Here is a 16,845-nt window from a genome sequence, read left to right as displayed (position 1 = left end):
TAAATCAGGTTTATCAAAGACACAAATATACACTATCAATTGTACCTTTGCACACATAAAATATGGATTTGCAAAATATGGACACGTAATTTGTCTAGCAATGCTAGCAAACACTTATGTTGCCACATCAAAAAAGGGATTTAAGGATAATACAACTTATGCAAAGGTAAACGCCGAAGGTATCATTATACCTACTTAATATATGAGATATTTTACTATACACAATGGTTGTATTAGATTTCACCCGTTAACATGGGACATAGAACCAAGCTGATGACATGAATACCATGCAAACACAATGTAAAACATATAAACGTGTAACGCACCAAATCCATCCCCAAGAATTACTATGCAAAACAATGAACATCTGCAAATACTCCATCCATTCCAAACAAATTGAGGTAACCAAATAGAAGCCTTAAAAGAAAAAAAACCACGACAAGAAAATATGTTGCCATGTTTTTCCATTTCTATATGTTATGATATAGACTAACCATTCAGAACTTTGTACATGCGTCTACTAACTGTTCGCTAAAAACATGGCACACTATGCAATGAAAGGAAATGACAATCACCCAGACGACCACGAACATGCTTTCAATCCAGAGTATAATTTCCATATTTAATTTCTGCTTTTTCATTCCATGTATGTTTATTTATACAGCTCGTGCCTCAATCCTCACCCTCGTTTTGAGAAGTATGCTTTGTAGTTGGCGAAAACACAAGATCTTCTACATCAGAAACTAGATTTGTCTTCTTAGATTAAAAATATTTTTACCAAAAATAGAAACATGTTGTTAGATCTAAAGCAAGGTACGAACAAGATATTAGATTTATTACCTCTTTTTGGCTTCTCATCTTAAGCTCTCTTCAAATTTTCCTTGGTTTTAAAATGGAATTTCGAAACCAAAATGATGAGAATGATAGTAATAATCATGATAATAACAAGAAAAATGAAAGATCGGCTAAAAACCGGTTATAATTGGCTCTTAACCGATGAAAATATCATGGAATCCATGGAAATGGTTGAAAGAAAATGGAAGAGGAGATTGAAAATGGAGTTGAGGAGGAAGAAGATAAGGACGAGTGAAAATGGGGGATGAGTGGCCGTAATTATAGAAGGGTAAGAGAGTACTAAAAGCTCCCGCCATAATAAGTATACTTGTATAATTTCCTTACATTATCCTTCTACCGTATGATCACTATACTTTTGACTCCATGATCCTCATTTTCATTAAATGTACATACGCCTACAATGACATGATCACTTACCTTTTAGATATTCATATATACTGTCTTACACGCGATATATGATTCATATACGCATAATGATGATCATCTAATTAATTTATACTTTATACTTTACTTGTAGAAATTTTAATGACAAGTATAAAAAGAGGAAATTGACATTCTCGACTTATCGCATCAAAAATACCTTAAATGGAAGGTAGATGCCCTCATTAATCTCAAGGTAAATGGTCTTGAAAAAACAATTGACGAGGATAACCAAACCATGTCACAAGACAAAGCAAAAGCTATTGTATTCCTTCGCCATCATATACATGAGTGTCTCAAAACTGAGTACTTATTTATTGATGATCCAAAAGAATTATGGAAAAATTAAATGAATGTTATGGACATATAAAATATGTCCTTATTTCACAAACACTATATGATTGGACCAACTTAAGATTCTAGGACTATAAGTCCATATCTGAGTACAATAGTATCATGTTCAGGATCACATCTCAACTTAAATTTTGTGGGAAAAAGATAAGTGAGAAACAAGTGTTGGAAAAGACATTCTCCACAATGCATGCCACCAAGTTGTGTTACAATAACAATATAGGGAGAAGCTTTGAAAAATACTTTGACATGTTGAAAGTATTACTAGTTGATGAATAGAACAATGAAGTCTTGATGGGGAATCATAATATGAGGCCTACTGACTCCACAATAGTTCTTGAAGCAAACTTTATAGGAAAAGGATTCTCTGAAGGAAACGTCGGTGACTACAAGGCACAACATAATCATGGTCGTAGTCGTGGCCGTAGATTTCCGTGATGGCTATGTCAGAGGGTGTAGTCAAGGATACAACAAAGGCCATGGTAACCACCATTGCTACAAAGGTAACAAGGGGGATGGAAAGTTAAAGGTCCAGACGGGTCAAACATGACCCTCCTAGAAATCCAAATCCACTTGCTAAATATGTGGAATGAGTGGTTATTGATCTAGAGTATGTCATACAGCTTCACACTTAGTGAAGCTATACCAGACCGAGAAGGGCAAAGAAAATGCAAATGAGACAAATTACATTGAGAATGAGAATGTTGGCAATTTAAACATGCCAAATATGGATACCCTTCTATTCCTTAACCAATAAGGGGATACTAATTCATCCCTCAACTTTGACAATGATGATGACTATATCTTTGAAACTTGAACTAGCCTCAAAATGTTTATGCCACTTGCCATGATGTATAATATTGTCTAATATCTTTCTTTCTATTTCTCTCAAAGAACCTTGTATAATATGACCTATTTGTACAATATCCTCTTTAAATACTTGTATCAGATTTTATTTTCGATGGATCTTCTATCCTTGTGTAATATATTAAGTTTTTTTTCTTTTTATCATTTTGCTTCTCACTCTTTGTTGGTTTGAGCTAGAGTGTGTAACTAGCTAGCTAAATCATTCCGCTTATTTTGATGATGATAAACATAAGTATTTGATGTCCATTGTGCGTGATAAGCTTTCCAGGAATAGCTCAAGGAGTTAGGAGAGTAGCTTTGACACAAGCGGACTAGCTGAGTCCATGTGAAGACTAGATTTAGGCCTAGCGGGGAAAGCGAGTCTCGTCAAGTCAGTGTGATGTAATAAAGAGAGGAATAAAATGCCCAAGAGAAGAGTTGTGAAGACGGAAGGACTAGCTAAAGTGAAGGAGAGTCACTGCGAGAGCTAGTGGATGGCGCTTCAAACTCAGAGAGAATGTACATGCAATCAAGTGTGTAAGAGTGTCTACCAAGGAATCCTGCACCAACGCGTAGTGAATTATGGCGCAGTGAAGGGAAATCCGAGAAGCTAAGGATATGGGATAAAGGAACTTCTACCTATGGATAGTGATGAACGAGGATTGCCAAGCTGGACGAATGAAGGAAGAGTTGAGGGTGTGGAGAGGATTTCCAACGTGGACAAAACGGTTATTCAAGAGAATAAGCACAAAGCGCGTGGATACGTTGATGCTTTCTAGAGGTGGGAAGATCACACAGATTTCCAGCGTGGACTTCTTCATTGCTATAGATTAAAGTTTCGCTATTACTTGGAGAATAAGTTTAAGAATACAATAAATATGTGCAATAGGTGATGTTAGGCACACGAGCTACTAGAACGAGCTTAGAGAGAAGCATAAAGAGCTAAGTAGCTAGAGAGCTTTAGAGAGAAAGTTGAGAAAGCTAGGGAGCGGAGTGCTTAGGAAAACTTCACTTGCTGAGAGGAGATAGCAAGAGCGAGTCAGACCGAGGGTTAGCTAGAGGAAAGCTACTCTATGATGAGGTCGCGTGAAGTTAGCAAGTGTCCTAAATCACCTTGAGAGTTAAGAAGATTGCTTGTACTGTGCTAAACGTCAGATTGTATTGAGAGAGAGTGTTACTAAGTGTTGTAATTACTCTTTATTAATATAATCAGTGGTGGTGAGTTTTATCCCGAGCTTAGTAGAAGTTTAGGGTTCTCACCTTGGGAAAATACTTGCATTTGAGCCGAACTTATTTACTAATCGTCTTAAGTTCAAGTATTGTAGCTAATCTCCCCTTCCGCAACTCTAACACACTACCTAACTAGCTTGTTGTGTTTAACTTGGAGATTAGACTAGCTTAACGTGTTTTCAAATTCTATATCTTTTAAACACTTAAGCGAGTCGATCAAGCTACTCTTTTATAAGAGATACTCGATCCGATCCTAAACCTACACTCTTATTCCCTTTATATAGTGGACATGAGACTATCCAAAACGAAACTCGACGGAAAGGAGGAATGTCTTCTAGATGTGCAACAACGCACATCATCCTGAGAAACAAAAGTTATTACACACCTAAGGGCCTATGAAGGCAATGTGACTACAACTTCGGGTGTGTCTAAACTCATCGAAGGCCCTGGAAGAGAAATTGTTCTACTTCTATGTGGAACAAAATTAGTGATAAATGAAACATTATTCTCAAGGAATTAAATCTCACAGAAATTTATTGAGTTTTAAGGATGTGCGTCAAAATGGGTTTCATATGGAAACTATGAATGAGAATGGAAAAGAATATTTGTGCATCATAAGGCATGAAGCTGGCATCAAAAGGATACTTGAAAGGATGTCAAGGCAAAATTCTAAATTATACTATACCTATATTCATCCACTTGAGGTCAATGCAGTAATTAGCCAAAAATCAAATGATAAAGTTTCATTTACATTATGGCATGAATGCCTGGATCACTCAGGGATGGTAATGATGCACAAAATCACAAATAATTCATTTGGACATCCATTGAAGAACAACATGCTTCTATCACCAAATGAACTTAATTGTATTGCATGATCACATGGAAAACTTATTATAAGACCTTCCAAAAGTAAAATAGCAAGTGAGACCCTTGCATCTCTTATAAAGAATTCAAGGGGACATATGTGATCCAATAGCTCCACCTTGTGGACCATTTCAATATTTTATGGTGGTAATTGATGCATCTACACGTTGGTCACATATTAGCCTATTGTTCCACTCAAAATATGAAATTTTCTAAACTCCTTGCTCAAATAATACCATTGAGAGCACAATGTATGGATTACACAATCAAGGAAATCCGACTTGACAATGCCGGAGAATTCACTTTCTAAATCTTCAATGATTTTTGCATGTCAATTTGGATTGATGTGGAACATCCAGTGACTCATGTTCACACGAAAAATGGTCTAGCTGAATTCTTACTAAAGAGATTACAATTTTCTCGCTAGACCGTTGTTGATGAGATCCTAACTACGTTCATCATCATGGGAACATGCTATATTACATTCTACGACGTTTATTCGATTAAGGTCAAGTGCAAACCATGAGCAATCTCCATTGTAATTTGTATCTGGAAAGGATCCAACATCTTACATCTTAAGGTATTTGGATGTGCTATATATCTCCTTATTGCTCCACCTCAACGTATCAAGATGGGACCACAAAGTAGATTGGGAATATATTTGATTTTGAATCACAATCGATCATAAAATATCTTGAATCTATAGGTAATTTATTCACCGCAAGATTAGTTGATTGTCACTTTGATGAAAGTACCTTCTTAGGGGGGAGAGAGAAAAAGATGGATCCAAATACAAAAGAGATCATGTGGAATGCAATAGCATTGTATCACCTTGACCCAATAACAAAAATGTGTGAACAAAAAGTAGAAAAGACCATTGCAAATCAGTTACCTGATGCATTCATAGATACCAAGAAAGTAACAAAGTTACATATATTTGTAGCAAATGCTCCTGCAAGGATTGAACTACCCATTGGACATTATGAAGTGTCCATCACAAATGAATCCATAACACGTCGAAAACGTGGAAGGTCAGTAGGTTCAAAGAACTTGAAACCAAGAAAGTAAAAAAAATCCTTTGGACATAGTAGGAGATTCCACAACGGCTCCTAAGAAAGATAATAAAGGCAAAAAGATTAAAAATGAAAAGGTTTCGCAAGAAATTGACATCTTGGTTCATGATTGAAATATCGATAATTATGAAATTTTAATTAACTACGTGTACACGGGTATACAATGGAATAGAAAAGGTGTCATTGTTGATGATATATTTTCCTACTCGGTAGCTATAGATGTTGTGTTCGGAGATGAGGACACTAAGCCAAAATCAGTAGACAAATGTCGTCGAATGAAAGATTGACCAAAATGGAAAGATGCCATCTAGGCATAATTAAAGTCGCTTGAAAAGCGAGAAGTTTTTGGACATGTGGTCCATACACCAAATGGTGTAAAGCTGGTAGGAGACAAATGGGTTTCGTAAGAAAACAAATTGAGAAAAATGAAGTTTTCAAATATAAAGCAAGTCTTGTAGTCCAAGGATTCTCTCAAATTTCCGGAATTGATTATGATGAAACACACTCTCTGATGGTTGATGCAACTACCTTGAGGTTCCTCATTGGCACGAATGTATTTGAGAAATTACATATGCGCCTTATGGATGTCGCGACTGCATACTTATATGGGTTATTGGATACATACATCTATATGAGAGTTCCAAAAGGGAAAAAAACTGCCTGAGTCCAACAACTCTAAACCTTGAGGATTATTCTCTATGAAGCTAAAGAGGTCGTTGTACAGATTAAAGCAATCTGGACGGATGTGATACAATCGTCTTAGTAAATACCTCATGAAAGAAGGATATAAGAATGATGCCACATTCCTGTGTGTTTTTGTCAAAACATCCAAAATGGATTCGCAATCATCGGTGTCCATGCTGATGATTTGAACATCATTGGAACCCCTCATGAACTTAAAGAAACTTCAAACTATTTGATGAAAGAATTCGAGATGAAGATCCCGGAGAAATAAGCTTTGTGTTGGTTTGCAGATTGAGCATCTGGATGGTGGGATATTTATCCATTAGTCTAATTATACTGAGAAAATCTTGAGAAGGTTTAATATGGATAAAGTGCATCTCTAGAGCTCTCCCATGAATGTCCAATCCTTTAATATTGATAAGAACCAGTGCCGCCCTCGAGAAGAAAACGAAGAAGTTCTCGGTCCTGAAGTACCATACCTAAGTGCTATCGGTGCTTTGATGTAATCAATTAACACTACAAGACTAGATATCGCTTTTGCAGTGAACCTATTATCAAGATTTAGTTCCAATCCTACAATGAGGCATTGGAATGAGATCAAACACATATTTTGCTACCTCCGAGGCACACATGATCCGGGGTTGTTCTACCGTACCCAAAGAGATGCCACATTGGTTGGATATGTAAATACATGCTACTTGTCCGATCCACATAAAGTCAAGTCTCAAAATGGTTGTATATCCACATATAGAGGCACAACCATATCATGAAGATCACATAAGCAAATCGTGACTACAACATCATCAAATCAAACAAAGTTGATTGCATTATATGAGGTAGAAAGAGAATGTGTGGCATTATGAGCAATGATCACATTCATCGTGAAAGAATGTGGAGCGAAGACTATTACCAATAGGACAACAGTGATCTATGAAGACAACTCAACTTGCATGGGTCAGATGAAAAAATGGTACATCAAAGGAGACCGTACAAAATACATTTTATCCAAATTCTTTTCCAACCATGAGTTGGATGAAGCTGGAGAAATTAACATTCAACAGATCCGGTCAAATGATTATTTGGTATGCACAGACTCATAGATACTCGTTGATCTCAGGGGGAGCTTCATGCGTGTTGCACTCTTTTTCCCTTCGATCAAGCTTTTATCGCATAAGGTTTTGCTCAGTAAGGTTTTTAATGAGGCAAACTCAAGGCATACTATGGGATTCAAAGTTATACTATTTTCCTTCGATCATACTTTTATCCCACCGGATTTTTCCTGACATGGTTTTTAACGAGACAACTCACATCCATATCTTGCATAATTTTGAAGGTGAATATTCAAGGCGGAGTGTTATAAATGTTAATTTCTTTTGAAGAATTTTTATCAACCACAACTTTATCTATATGATTGATATAGTTATATGATTGTAGTAGATATGAATTTTGTGGTAGATTATTGAATGGTGAATTATTCACCTTCTTTACCTCCTAAAATTCATGGAGATTACTTAAGTTTGTCTCCCCACCTTTTGCCCATAAATAGAGGCATTTTTCATTATAGATGACACACAAAAATAAGAGCAATAATACATTTCTAGAGTTTTTGATCTCTCCTCCTCTCTTTAATACTTAAATTATTTAAGTGACCCATTTAACAAAAGATTAAGACACTTTATCTTAGTCATTTTGTAAGAAGAACAACAAATGCATCTTAAAATGTCCATTACTTTGGAGGGAGTATATATCAACTTCCTCCTAACATAGGATCCTCATTACAAATATAATGAGATTATTTATAAAAAACATTTTTATTATTTTAAAGGACGTGCTAAATGAAATAAAGAAAAATACATTATAATGTTATTATTTCAAATAATATTATCTCAAACAATATCCTTTCCTTAATAATAAAAGGGTCCGAATCTGGTGATAATAAATCACTAAATAATAAAAAAGAATGAATCTGGGCCGTTGGTTTGTGCTTGATGTAACGGCCGGGGACGCGCACATGTCCACGCTGGCAATCCCGGCTACAGTCCACGCACTATGTGTTCAAAATATGTTCATCAGTTGTGATCTATATGTTCACTATTATTGAGATGAATGTTCATCAAACATTTTAGGGTTAATGTTCATCAGTGTTGAGCTATATGTTCATCAATTTAATACTAAATGTTCACCAATGTACTGAAAGACGTTCACCAACAAAGTCAGGAGGAAGAAAAAAAGCGGAACGGAAAAGGGAAAAAAATGCTTCACCCACGCGCGCAGTACCGGCCGTTAGATTGTGGACAGCTGGTAATAAATCAACGGCTGAGATTCATTCTTTTTTATCACTTTATAAATGTATTATTACCCGATACTTTTCTATAATAAAAACTATTATAATATAATGATCCAAACAAATCACTATATTGAATGACATAAATAGTTTTTGATTAAAGAATGAAATTTATGCTGAAATCCACTTGAATGAAAATTTTATTTACAAATACATCATGTTCTGTTATTTCATATGTACACTACTCCTCATTAAATTGTGACGGACCCTGAGCCGCATTGGCCGAAACATAAAACAACCAATCTGAAAAGCATACCGCACCAACCAAACCAAGCAGAAACCTAATACAATAGACGAAATTGCAAATGCAAGGGACCGTTCAATTCAGTCGTTCGTTGAGTTTGATCATCATAGATCAATTTCAATAGGATTTGATATAGTTTGTTTTCTCCTCTTCGCTGATCGAATTGTCTGATAGTCACCGAGATTTCTGTTGCAATGGCCTCATGGCTCAAACGGGCTGAAGGTTCGGATTTCATCTTCTCATGTTCTTTTACAGATTCCTTTCACTTACAATGAGTAACTTCTTTTGGTCTGTTCGGTTTGATTTTCGTGACTGAATATGGGCTGATTTGGTGAATTTGGGTATCTATATTTGGATCTACTGCATTGAACAGTTTGAACTGCATAATCACGCCACCGACAAGTGCATTGGATAACTGTTTTCGTAAATCCTGGGTTTGCTACATAATTTTCTCGATATTTTGAGTTTTTGCTCCCAATTGACTGCTTATATTAGCAATTGGTTAGCTCCTGCGTGGAATTGTAGTTTGGAATCGCGATGCTACAAATCCTCGAGCTGAAAACGGCCTAATTTGGGCTATCTTCGGTTCTGAATCGCAATGAATTTGCTCAAAGTTGATCGTGACTAAAATGAATCTGCTGCTGTTACTCCAAAACAAGAAATGCAGACTATAAGATTTGATAGTTCCTTTAGGTATCATTGTGGGGTGTCATTCAGCCTACAAGATTGTAATAAACATAGATCGAAGGGAAAAGATTTGTACCATAGGCTAGTGTTCTGGAATTTGGATAACTGTGGTTTTCATTCTAACGATAGCCAACTTTATTTATAAGACTACATCGTTCTTCTCATTATTCTGGAAGCACCATGTCAGTATATTCTCTAAATCTTCTTGCTGTGATCCATTGATTTCAGACTTGTTTGAAGTTGTTGATCGGAGGGCAAAGCTTGTAGTCAGTGAGTTAGCCGATGAACAAACTAGCATTCAGCAACCAGGTGATTTCCAATGTACATAAGATCTCTATGCTACTTGTTTATGGATCTCCAAATGAGACAGTGGTAGGGGATGCGGGTGAGCAAAGGAGAGTTAGAAATCTGGATTGGAATTCATAAGATGAAACTAATAGTCTTGACTAGGAACATATTTACTCACAGCAAAAAAGGGATTAGCATAGGTATGTTTATGTTAAAATCTGTACTGGTAATGTAAAAGGAGTTATATTCAGGACTAGTAATGCTTATGATTATTTGAAGTTGTACCTTGGTGAGCATATGTAATATAACTGCACAATCGGTACCGAAGCTTGCTTGTGGTGATGTGGTGTTAGTAAGTTTCTTTATAACTGTCTGTTGAGATAGAAAACACCAGTTTTAGATGATTGCAGTATAGCATAACTAATTTGTAAATAGTTTTCGTGGCTGAAAGTTGTGCTCAATCTTATAAATATGTCATATCATATAGCTCAGTTACTGTATAACTTCCTATCTGAAATTTGAACGCATAATCTTACATTAGCAAACATACTAACTTATTGATCATGGTCATGCAACTGTGTGCTCTACTTATTCCTTGCCTCTAAATGGAAAGATTTGGTTGCAGCTCCCTATAATTGTCAATACTATTCTAGCGTTTTTTAGGCAGCATCATACTCCAACGACAAATTTTGGTCTAGAGTGTACAAAAGTGCTGAGAGTGCAGTGTTTTCCTTTCTCCATTTTCGGGTGTTTGCAAATTTTAATTATCTTTCTATGAATGTAGCTCTCTCAGCTTCTAATGGTCAAGGAGCTCAAACCAAAAGGAAAAAGACAAAGGTAGACTCTTGTGCTATCTCCTGTATGTTGGATATCACTCTCAATACTAAATTGCTATGCACTTGATCTTACAATTAAGAGCTTCTCAGGCTCAAAAGAAAGCTTCCAATAGGGAACTCCAGAAACCAAAAGATGACGTGTCACACGAACCACCTGATGTACAATCGCCATTACCAGATCTGAAATCTAGTGAAGTGAGTACTTCTCTGAGTGATGAAATTGTTCCTGTTGCTTCAATAGCTCCAATTAGCAATGACAAGCAAGAAAATGCTGAAGATAATGCATTGGTCATACATAGCTCTTTAGTTGAAGAGCTGTCAAAAGATCAGTCAGAAGCTATTCCTTCTGTTACTAATGTAGAGAACTCCACTTCATCTTCAAGCTCTGACCATGACACTGGGAATGTTCCTCTTTCAGCATCTAAGGACCCAATCATTGAGCCTCTCCAAGATATTAATGCAATTGACCCATTGAAACCTGATCAAGAGATAAACCAATCTTTGGCAGCCGAGACACCTGTTTTAGCAACTAAATTAATTAATGATAAAAAACGATCCAGCGATGCTGCAGAAGCTGCTGAGCCTACAGTGAGCAAAGCTAAACAGCCTGACGAGAAAACCAATTCTGATCAAAATAAAGAACAAGACCAACTTGAAGAGGTAAAGTGGTTATAACATAAAAAAAAATCTTATGTGGACTCTGTTCTTTAATGTATGATAGTATCATTCAATAGTATTCCTTAGATGCTGTGCAGGCTCAAGGTCTTCTTAAATCAACCAGCGCTACTGGTCAGTCCAAAGAGGCAAGGTTAGCTCGGGTAAGAAATTAAGTATATAGTATATATTGATATTATCATATTTCTCGCAGAAACCTTGAAACAGGAATTCTGTTTCGATATACGGCACTATGTATCTTTAGCTCTTCATATTTAGTCAGCAAAATAAGATAATTGATTATTTATGACAAATAGAGTTCTATACTTCATATGTCTGCATTAGTACCTTGCTATTCGTAAAACTATTAGAGTGAAAAGAAGACAGTTTACTATGTAGTAAGCCACCTTTATCTTTCTAATCCTTGTGATAGTCTTAGTAAGTTTTATCCTTATCACTGTACTCGTTCACCAGGGTATGGCAACAAAATCTTTATTTCTTTTGTTATGTTCTTTAAGTTTTGTATTTGCAAATAGTGAATAAGATTAGTAAAAAACCTTAGTGTATTATCTCATACTGCATGGATTTCTGTGTTATGATTCAGGTCTGTGCTGGACTTTCATCTCGTCTTCAAGAGTACAAGTCAGAATGTGCTCAATTGGAGGAATTGCTCACTGCTGAGGTGAAACTTTGACTATCCATTTATAATTCAAACTTTTCTAAAGGCCGCAAGTTGAAATTGTGATCATGACAGAGAGAGCTCAGTAAATCATATGAGGATCAAATAAAGCAGTTGCAGCACGATTTATCAGCAACCAAAGAGGAAATAACACGAGCTGAGACCAATGTATCGGAAGCTTTGGCAGCAAAAAATTCTGAAATTGAGTCCTTAGTTAGTTCTCTGGATGCATTGAAGAAACAAGCTGCTACATCTGAAGGAAATCTGGTTTCCCTGCAGGTTGACCCTCCTATAATGCATTTTTCTAATGATAAAAAAGATTCTTTTTTGGTTAGTTTTCTTAATCAGTATATACTTTTGTCTCCCAGGCAAACATGGAAGCCTTGATGAGAAACAGGGAGTTGACAGAGACTCGGATGACGCAAGTAAGATGATATTGTCTTTTAAGATTGAATATTTTCTATTGTTTTTTTGTGTGTTTCATGTGATGTTCTTCATGTGTACTGGAAATTATAGGTATGTATTATGACATTTAAATATTGTTTTTATGTCGATGTACAGGCACTGAGGGGAGAGCTTGCTTCTGCTGAGCGTAGAGCTGAAGAAGAACGTACTGCTCACAATTCAACCAAGATGGTTAGTCATTAGCAACGTATCAAGTAATTTTTTAATATATTTTTTAATTTTTCAATAATTATATTGGGTTATTCCTCTAAATAAACAGGCCGCTATGGAAAGGGAAGTGGAGCTGGAACGCCGCGCTGCTGAGGCATCAACAGCTCTCGCTAGAGCTCAGGTACGAACAGATTTTTCTCGTTTTCTTTTTCTTTAACGGTTTTCAGGTGATCAATGTGGCAATTTTTGTATTAATACCAGAAATAGTATATTCACATAAGATTGTTGAGGGTAATTAAGACGCTTGGAAGCAAATATGCAGTGATCTTAATCCTATACATATCTTATGCGATTCTATTTTAGGTGTTTATGATCAATGCTGATGCATTACGTAATACTCTGTTTTCTGACAGCTTTTGATTCTAGTAGATATTATGTTAACTGTATTCTTGGCATATTATGTATGGATCCACTTCTTGAGATTGTTTACAATTCTTCTCTGAACTGTTAGATTCCGTTTTGTAGAGAATCTCAGAAGAGAGAACAGCAAAGGCAGCAGAGCTTGAACAGAGAGTAGCACTTCTTGAGGTGGATCACAATATTCACATCTATTCTCTTCCGAGCAATTACTAGATCCTTTAAATCCTTGCATTATTAACAATCATTTACAAGACTTATTGATCTTTCCGATCAGGTCGAGTGTTCATCTTTAAATCAAGAATTGCAAGATATGGAGGCTCGTGTTCGCCGTGGACAAAAAAGAACTGAAGATACTAATCAAGTGATCCAGGTATTCTAGTATTACTGAAAGAGTTTCTTTTTTCTGAATATAATTTGAAATTATTTTGATATTACTTAGTGAGTTATTGATAGATGTCGATAGCATTGCTGTGAACATAGAAATTTCTGTTGAAAGACTAATTAATTGTATGTTCTATTATGAAGATTCAGGCATGGCAGGAGGAAGTTGAACGTGCTCGTCAGGGGCAGAGAGATGCGGAGAGCAAGCTATCTTCTGTTGAGGCAAGTTATTTTTGTAGCTTTGAAACTTTATCGAGTATTCATTTATTTATTTTGGTTAAATCTAAAAGTTTCCCCCTTATGCTTTGCGTTTCATAGGCTGAAGTACAAAAGATGAGAGTCGAAATGGGTGCTATGAAGAGAGATGCAGAGCATTATTCACGACAGGTGTAATCATTCATCTTTTTCTTATTGCTATATTGTGATCCGTGTCGCCATTACCTGATGATTATGATAATAATAATAATAACAATATATATACCCCAAGCTGACAATATAATTCTCTATTTTGGAAAAGGACGGGTTTCATTGTTTGTATTAATTGCTTGGTGAATATTCTCTGATGTTCTCTAATTACTAATATAAGCTAATAAATTTCGAATTTTTTTACTCATGATTGGTTTCATTAATTTGCAGGAGCACATGGAGCTGGAAAAGCGATACCGGGAACTAACGGATCTATTGGTTTGCCTCTCTCTATCTCTATATAAACCATTTATAATCATATATTTAAGTCATCATTTATTGAATGGCATTTCCATGACTATTTTGGTGACAGTACTACAAGCAAACACAGTTAGAAACAATGGCAAGTGAAAAGGCTGCAGCTGAGTTTCAGATGGAGAAGGAAATCAAGCGCATTCAAGAAACACAGGTCACTTTTACTTCTTTCCTACATAAAATTAAAATTAAAATAAAAATAATTTGAATCTAATATGGCTTCTTGCAATAGGCTGAAGCAGAGAAGAGCCGCGTTCCTCGTCGAGCATCATCTTACTGGGAAGAAGATACAGACATGAAAGAGCTCGAGTATGCATTTTTCTTGACCACCTCAATGAAATTTTCTTATTTTATAAACAAAAAGTATTTAAGGTTGTCACAAATTTTCAATTTGTAGGCTTCTCCCTTTGCATCAACGACATCTAGTTGGAGCAAGCAACCAGGTATGCTATTTTTCGCATTGCAATTATATTTTATTCTACTTGTTTATTGTTTTAAAATCTTGTATTTATTTAGCTGAGGAAAGCAGCAAAGTTTTTAGATAGCGGTGCAGTTAGGGCTACAAGATTTCTCTGGCGCTATCCAACTGCGCGAGTTAGCCTTCTTTGCTACCTGGTAATGTCTTTCAACTTATCAGACAACAAAATGCACTAATCTGTAGTATTTGAATGGCTTATCTGAAATGAATTAATATATTTCGAGTATGCAGATTTTTGTACATCTCTTCTTGATGTATCTTCTCCATTGTCTTCAGGTAGCAATAAGTTGGCTAAATCTGTATTATGTTCTTCAGTTTCACATTGGTTGAAGTTGTCTGATTTTTGAAATTGAAAATTGTGTGTGAAATTGTAGGAGCAAGATGATAATCTCTCTGCTCAAGAGCTTGCGAAATCGATGGGACTTTCACAACCCAACTTGCCATGATACTTATTTTTACAAATTTTGGCACTAACCAGATAAATTTGGATCGAACATACAAAGGTTGTCGATTTGTTTGTTTCTGTATGTACTTGAATAGGAGTTTTTTTGGTCAAATATGAGGCTTGCTTTGTTAGAACACTTTATATATATTTAGCTTACTCCTTCCGAGTGTCAAGTGTTTGAATCAGTCTACAGTCTACAGCTAACATTTGTACATGTAATATTTGGGTGATGAAGAAAGAGTATTATGAATTTGGGCGTGATTTTTATTCTACAGAAGACTGTATATCTTGATTATATTTGGTCTGCTCTGCACTGTGGTGTGGGTGATGATCAATAATTCAGATGGGTGAGATGGTGAATCTGTTGATGATGTTGTTGGATCGGATTCTTGAAAGATCTAAATTTAAGTACAACGTAGTTTTTTTAAGCGGAAAAATAAATAAATTATATTGACGCAAGTTTTTCAAAGCGTGAGAATCTTTGATTTAGGATAAAACTTATATTTATGTTGATATCTCTTTATTGTAATTGAACAGAGTAAAACAACATTCTATCATTTTAGTGTTTTCCCTCTTTCTCTTCTATAAAGCTCTCAATCTAAACTTTCAATACAATACTATAATACTTTGATTATAACAAAACAGAGAACCCTCTTTCTCTCCTACAAAGCTCTCAATCTAAACTTTCAATACAATACTCTAATACTTTGATTACAACAAAACAGAGAATGAAAAAGTAGGTAACGTATTTTTCTCAACTCCCTTCTATATTTATAGTCGAACTATCAACTAGCTTAATCAATTTGTGCCGGCCTTGAGCCGTAAGTGAGATCTCTTCAATTTAGCTGATCAGCAAGAATCACTTTCTTGATATAACAACAGTTCCATCAACTTGCTGAACACGTGTATGGTCATCACTCTTCTTGAAATGCAACTTGTACTAACTTGTTTAACACATGCTTATTCTGGAACAACTTCTTTCTTAATTTTATTCGTGCTTCACGCATACTTCATCAAGTCATTATTGCACGAGATCCTTACACTGCTTGCTGGCTTTAAGCAACACTTTTAACTCTTCAAGCTAAACCACTGTCTTCATTTCTATAAATCTAAAATACTTGAACAAGATAGTTAAATAACTAACCAAAACTCGAGAAATCTGATGAGAACTATCACCCTCAACTAACGGATGTTATTCTTGTCATCAGACAATAGGTTATTGATTATATGACCTTAAAAGACTTGTCTAGACAGCTAAAAGAGTCAGAAGTGATTGATCTGTTTGATAGTTCGGGATTTCCTAGTTGGATTCTGATGCAAAGAAAAGAAATAGAGATTTTTTACCAACTAATTACCAAACACGAAAGAGATTTTTGACAACTGAACTACCCTTTACGATACTAAAAGATATAATTTAGTCTAGTTTTTTATAACAATTTTAATTAGCAATCATTAAACGGCATTAATTCTTGAGTACTAATCAAGTATCGAACCCACTTCTCTTTCCTAAAATGAAATGGAACTCATCAGCAATTTCTCACAGAAACGACCCGTTTAGCAGCTCTCTGTCTCTTCCCGCCATCTTACGCAGACTATGACGTCACCAACTCGAAGCAGCTTCGAGGTTAGTAAACACTTCCTTTGCATGTACATCTGATTGACTGCTGACAACTGTCGAATCCGTGTCGCTATCCCCTTCGACTTGCATGTATCCACTGCTACACTGTA

General features: G+C 35.7%; 1 protein-coding gene across 1 annotated transcript; it reads left to right on the top strand.

Annotated features, from left to right (window-relative positions):
• Positions 1-10,688: 10,688 nt before the first annotated feature.
• On the top strand, positions 10,689-15,002 carry LOC141249599 (uncharacterized). Its single transcript, XM_073669703.1, has 18 exons — positions 10,689-10,726; positions 10,806-11,385; positions 11,481-11,543; positions 11,984-12,061; positions 12,134-12,337; positions 12,427-12,483; positions 12,620-12,694; positions 12,783-12,854; positions 13,199-13,261; positions 13,368-13,463; positions 13,619-13,696; positions 13,793-13,861; positions 14,111-14,158; positions 14,253-14,348; positions 14,427-14,503; positions 14,592-14,637; positions 14,711-14,809; positions 14,904-15,002. The coding sequence occupies exons 1-18, from the start codon at positions 10,689-10,691 to the stop codon at positions 15,000-15,002; spliced, it is 1,938 nt and encodes a 645-aa protein (XP_073525804.1).
• Positions 15,003-16,845: the final 1,843 nt, after the last annotated feature.

Source organism: Phyllobates terribilis, unplaced genomic scaffold (assembly GCF_046119375.1).
Source record: "Phyllobates terribilis strain yellow unplaced genomic scaffold, ASM4611937v1 Scaffold_4816__1_contigs__length_56881, whole genome shotgun sequence".
In the NCBI taxonomy this organism is placed as follows: domain Eukaryota; kingdom Metazoa; phylum Chordata; class Amphibia; order Anura; family Dendrobatidae; genus Phyllobates; species Phyllobates terribilis.
Note: the sequence above shows the minus strand (reverse complement) of the source record. Positions and strands in the feature narration are given on the sequence as shown.